General features: G+C 38.2%; 1 protein-coding gene across 5 annotated transcripts in view; it reads left to right on the top strand.

Moving 5' to 3' along the window:
• LOC106871852 (TNF receptor-associated factor 4) overlaps positions 1–5621 on the top strand; it is a 59329-nt gene that overhangs the window by 36167 nt on the left and 17541 nt on the right. For 2 of the 5 annotated variants that reach the window (XM_014918575.2, XM_014918577.2), the window contains one exon: positions 3386–3421. The exons of the other annotated variants lie outside the window; for them this stretch is intronic. In XM_014918575.2, coding sequence (XP_014774061.1) covers positions 3386–3421 — 36 coding nt within the window. The remainder of the gene's footprint in view (positions 1–3385; positions 3422–5621) is intronic. 5 annotated transcript variants of the gene reach the window in all.

Here is a 5621-nt window from a genome sequence, read left to right as displayed (position 1 = left end):
TTCTATTTTGATAAATTCTCTCTGTTGAAAATTATATTTTTATATTTTAAATAATTTGCAATTTCAGGAAATATGTTTTTATATTAAATTTGTGTTTTCTACTCACGACTAGCTAGCGCGGACGCGCGAACTTTCGAGTGATAGATAGATAGAGGGAGAGAGAGAGAGACAGACAGACAGACATATAGCTCGCTCCGGCCAGTCATGGTATTAGCTGTCAGTAGCCAAAGAATCAACAGCCATGCAGGCAGACAGACAGATACTTCACTAGCAGTGAGCACTTTCACTTCTGACAGCTAATAGCATGACAGTGCCAGATTTTGTTCTTAAAATTCTGTGTAATAAATTGGTCATACTTTTACAAAATATTTTTTTTAATGCAATTCCTAATAATATTTAATCAAATATACATTAGGAACTTTCTTTCTTGGTTCGGCCGTTGTCCGAAAACTAAGAGTAAATACTAGGCCGAAAGGAAAAAAGTACTGGGGTCGATTCATTCGACTAAAATTCTTCAAGGCGATGCCCCAGCATGGCCGCAATCTAACGACGGAAACAAAAGGTAATTTGTGCGTGTGTGTGTATGCATGCATGCAAGTGTGTATATATATATACACACACACATTACCAACCGACTGTGTCCTACTCTTTTCTTCTACCTCCTACTCTTATCGTCTGCTAATCTCTCCTCCACCTCCTCCCATTTTTTCTCGTCTGCTTTTCTATCAGTTTTATTTATTTATTTATTTGTAATCCACCGTTCATTGCCTTCCTTCCCTCCCCCTTCACCTCTCTTTTCTCGTCTTGACGTAATGCGTGCAACACCCTCTCTTCTTTCCTACCTACTTACATCAATCGTCTTTCCTCTCCCTCTCTGTCTTCTGTCTCTCTCTCTCTCCTTTCTATCTTTCGCTCCCTCTCTCCCTCCCTTCTGTCCCTCTTCCTCTCTCTCTCTCTCTCTCTCTCTTATCCCCCTTTCTCCTTCTCTTCTCTATCTTTCTCTCTCCCTCTCTCTTTGTATTTCCCTTTGTCTTATAATCTTTCTCTTCTTTATTTCACCCTTTCTGTCGTTTTCTTTATTCCTCTCCTTTTCATGCCTTTCTTTTTCTTTGTACTTTTGTATGTCTTACTTTTTTTCTTTCCCTTTAGGCACTGTTTCTCTTTCTCTCGCCAACTCACTCTCTCTTTATCTATTAACCCTCTCTCTTTCATATATATACACACACACATACGTACCTGTACCTATCTACATTGGCGGGGGGACCTTGCCACACTTGACAATAAAAACCTGTTACCAGTCGAAATAAAAAGCAGCAGCTACAGAACACAGACCATCTGCAGCGTATTATTCACCCTACCCCGGCCACCCTATTCTATTATATACCTTTGTAGTACAGGACGGGTGTCGGAGGGGCCTGTGTATCCTGGCGTCAATTTGTCCCCCTTCATGTTTCTACCTGTTGACACATGCCTACGCCAAGCACGCGTGCATAAACACACACACAGATATAATAATGATATTTGATGTATTATCTTTGGGTTCAGCTGGCAACTGCCAGCCGTTCGGCTCACACGAACCGGGCCTTGTGGCGCGATTTCAATTCCTTCAGATAACCGTTTCCCCTCGTTTCTGTTTTTTTTTTGTGTTTTTTTCCTTTTTGCCAAACAATGCTTTCTCGTACCAACAACCGCCTGTTGTCCTTTGAGGGGCTGTGGGAGTATTCTCACAGTCCCTGTTCTGCAATATACGAAATTCAAACAAAGAAATAAACACACATTTTCGAACAAAGAGACCCACTGAACAACCAGCCGTAGTTTCCAAACTTATTTCGTTACAGAACCCCATTTTACCAATTTCTTAAAACTGTGGCACCCAAACCTATATTTTGTGGAATACTCCACCACCTTAATCTTGATGAGGCCCTGTATGAAACAAAAACTGCTTAAAGAAATTAATATACATATATAGGCGCAGGCGTGGCTCTGTGGTAAGAAGCTTGCTTCCCAACCACATCGTTCCAAGTGCAGTCCCACTGCATGGCACTTTCGGCATATATATATATACATACATATATATGACGGGCTTCTTTCAGTTTCCGTCTACCAAATCCACTCACAACGCCTCAGTTGGCCTGAGGCTATAGTACAAGATGAAGGTGCCATGCAGTAGGACTGAACCCAGAACCATGTGGTTGGGAAGCAAGCTTCTTACCACACAGCCAAGCCATGTATACATCTGAAAATTTGTTTTTACCAAAAGTTCCTGTACAGCTGGTACTCTGTTGATTATAATGAGCGCTCCAGTTGATCCAGTCAACAGAGCAGCTTGTTCAGGAAATTATATCTGGGTTATTGATTGTAAGAATGAATTTTGTTCTGGTAGATTCTGTTTTGAAGTGTCAACAGTCAAATTTAATCTTAACAGCTGGTGTAAAGTAAATAAGTCCTTCCTTTACAAGGAGACGTTAACAGCCACATGTTAACAAAGGAGCCACTGCAGAGTGGCTCGACTTGCTAGAAATAGCAACCAAATCTATCTTGAATCACACCTTTTGGTAAAAGTGACTGATGGAATAAGTATGAGGCTTACAAAGAATAAGTCCTGGGGTCGATTTGCTCGACTAAAAGCGGTGCTCCAGCATGGCCACAGTCAAATGACAAACAAGTAAAAGAGTAAATAAGAACTGATCCCTGGTCCGTCTATCTTTTTTTTTTTTAAAGATACTCATTTGTAAATTGACATCTCCACATGCTCTGGGACCCTGTTCTACAACTAAGGCATATAAAAATCAAATGGTGTGGCCCAAAATACAAGTGAATAACTGCAGTAGGTTTGAACTTGCAATCCATGGTGATAACCCAATATTTTATCCTTTCATCCACCCAGCCACTCAACAGATTTTTAAAAATCCTCTGAACGAAAAAGATAACAAAACCCATTTCAAAAAGAGATTAAAATAATTTGATAAATGCTATCTCTAATAACATGTTTATTTTTCCATGGAATTTTACAGGGATTTACAAAAATATGTGGGAATCTTTAGCATTGATAAACACCTGTTTTACCTGGTTAATTTAACAGAGTATTTCAACATTTAACCATCTTTCTCACCTGATTGCTGTTCTCTGGGTCCTGGGTAAGTGAGTGGATTTGGTAGACAGGGAAATTGAAAGAAGCCCATTGTATGTGTGTGTCTTTGCGTCTGTGTTATACCTCGCTACTGCTTGATACCTAGTGGTGGTGTTTTTTAAGTATTGTTTCATTAACCATTTCATACACAGCTATTTCTTTGATTTATCTTCGATTTCCATTCCTCATTTTCTCATTTCCATTTCTCTCTCATTCCTTTCTCAATTATTCTTTTCTTTCCTTTCGCTCATTCAGTCGAACTACAAACATAAAGAATTCGCCACATAAAATGTAAGTAGATGATGTGTTACGGCTGTCACTCTCTGTCGTTCACTGCATGGATTAACACTACATGTGGTTTACTGCATGCAGTAATGCTACTTGTTTGTTGCAGGATTATTGCAAAAATTATCTATTGCATGTTTAATGCTACATGTAGTTTACTGCATGCATTAATGTGACATGTGATTTTCTGCATGTTTATTACTAAAGGTGGTCTATAGCATGCTTAATGCTGCATGTGGCTCACTGCAGGCATTAATGCTACATGTGGTCTACTGCATGCTTATTGCTAAAAGTGATCTATTGTATGTTTAATGCTACATGTGACCTACTGTATGCGTTAATGCTGCATTTGGTCTAATGTATGCATCAAGGCTGCATGTGGTTTTACTGCATGGTTTAATGCTACATGTGGTTTGCTACATAGATTTATACTACATGCAATCTGCAGCATGGTTTGATGCTGCATGTGGTCAAGAGCGTTAATTACCCCATTGGTCACTACTACAATTGCATGGTTGAGTGCATGATGCAGTTTGTAATCTCTTGTATTGTCCAATGTGACTGTTCTCAACCGTTTGTAACTCATTCCTTATCCTTTTCACCAAATGGCAGTTCACAAATGACACCCTTTTCTCTAAATATGCTTTAGAAAAAAAAAAACCCAGATTATTTCAATCAAACAAAAATTAATGTTTTGCTGTGACTTCATTGTTCATATTTTCTTATATTCTCCGACCCAACATGTGTTTCTTCTTGTGATACTTGCATGGACTTTGGTGACTCCTATGTTAAATTTTTAGAGAAATTTCTAAAGAGGTTGAGGACTTCTAGAATGAAATTATATCAGGCCTTTCTACCCAACCAGTCATGCTTTCTGCTCAGTGATGTTTAGACATAAATTACTAAAATAGCCATAATTATAATTCAGATTATAATATTGCTACTTAAAGAACGGGGAAGAAGTTGATAACAAAGCTTAAAGTTATCAGAAGTTAATATTGTTTATCATTAAGTAATCAGTAACTTTTAAGGAGGATGTTTTTACAACTTATCTGTGGTCTGTTGTCTTCCCAGTAGAAATTGTCTTCCTTATAACAGCTGTCACACCTCATACAAGTCGCCTCCCCAATAGAATGATAAGAGTAATAATTGTTTCAAATATTGGCCCATGGTCAGGGATTTTAGTGGGGAAAGGTTAATTATCAAAATGAACTGAAACAAAGGCTGTTTTATTTCAACAGAATTACAATAACAAAATAGTTAGATAAAATTTGCAAGACATGTGGCAAATGATCTTAGTGTGATCCTTAATGAAATGGTGGTTTATGGAATAATAGCTCGATATTACAGAAGTGGGGGGGAAACACTTGGTAACAAAGGATCCTGCTACTACATCAGTTTATTGTCAGTAAAGCTGTCGTATCATGTTAACCACAAGAAAAGAACAACAATGGATGGGTTTCTTTTTTCAAATATACACAGATGGTCAGTCCACTCTTTGCAGCACAAAGCCCCTCACTTCACACAACAGACATATTTATACATACATGCATGTGTGCACACATATGTACATGTGTGTATATATGTGTACACTGTCATGAAGTGAATGCACCTAATATATACATACTGTTAGTTTTATTGTATTAATGAAAAATTAAAGATCTAATAAAACTTGAGCTGCTGCTACGAAATTAATTTGGCATGCGTCTTGTAGATATGAAACAGAAGTTGGTGTGTGTGTATGTGTGTGTGAGAGAGTTTTACCTGACATCGGTGGTGACATCTGGAAAATGGTAACTGATATTTAAGGAAGGTGTAGGGATGACTAATGCAAATTATAGGCCTACAGTTATCGAGAGCTATTAGACACTTCCTTGGGTTATTCAACCGCTTGTGCTCTTGTGGGTAGCATTTTCTTTTGTTTCCTTCTGTTTCGTGCAACAACTGTCATGATTGCTATTCTGATAGTGGTGATTGAGGGGGAAATAGCAGGTATATGTATATTACGGAGATGCACTTGCATAGCAAGTGACCTGATCTGAGATCGTGTGCTGGAACAAAAACAATTTCAACGTGGAAGGTGTTTATAAGCCATTTAAGAAACACATTTTTCTAATAATCAAATATAGCAAGATTTTAGCCCTCAGACATTTTCAATTTCCACAATTTTTTATTTTCACTCCACCCCAATACACACACACACACA

This window comes from Octopus bimaculoides, chromosome 26, assembly GCF_001194135.2.
Source record: "Octopus bimaculoides isolate UCB-OBI-ISO-001 chromosome 26, ASM119413v2, whole genome shotgun sequence".
In the NCBI taxonomy this organism is placed as follows: domain Eukaryota; kingdom Metazoa; phylum Mollusca; class Cephalopoda; order Octopoda; family Octopodidae; genus Octopus; species Octopus bimaculoides.
Note: the sequence above shows the minus strand (reverse complement) of the source record. Positions and strands in the feature narration are given on the sequence as shown.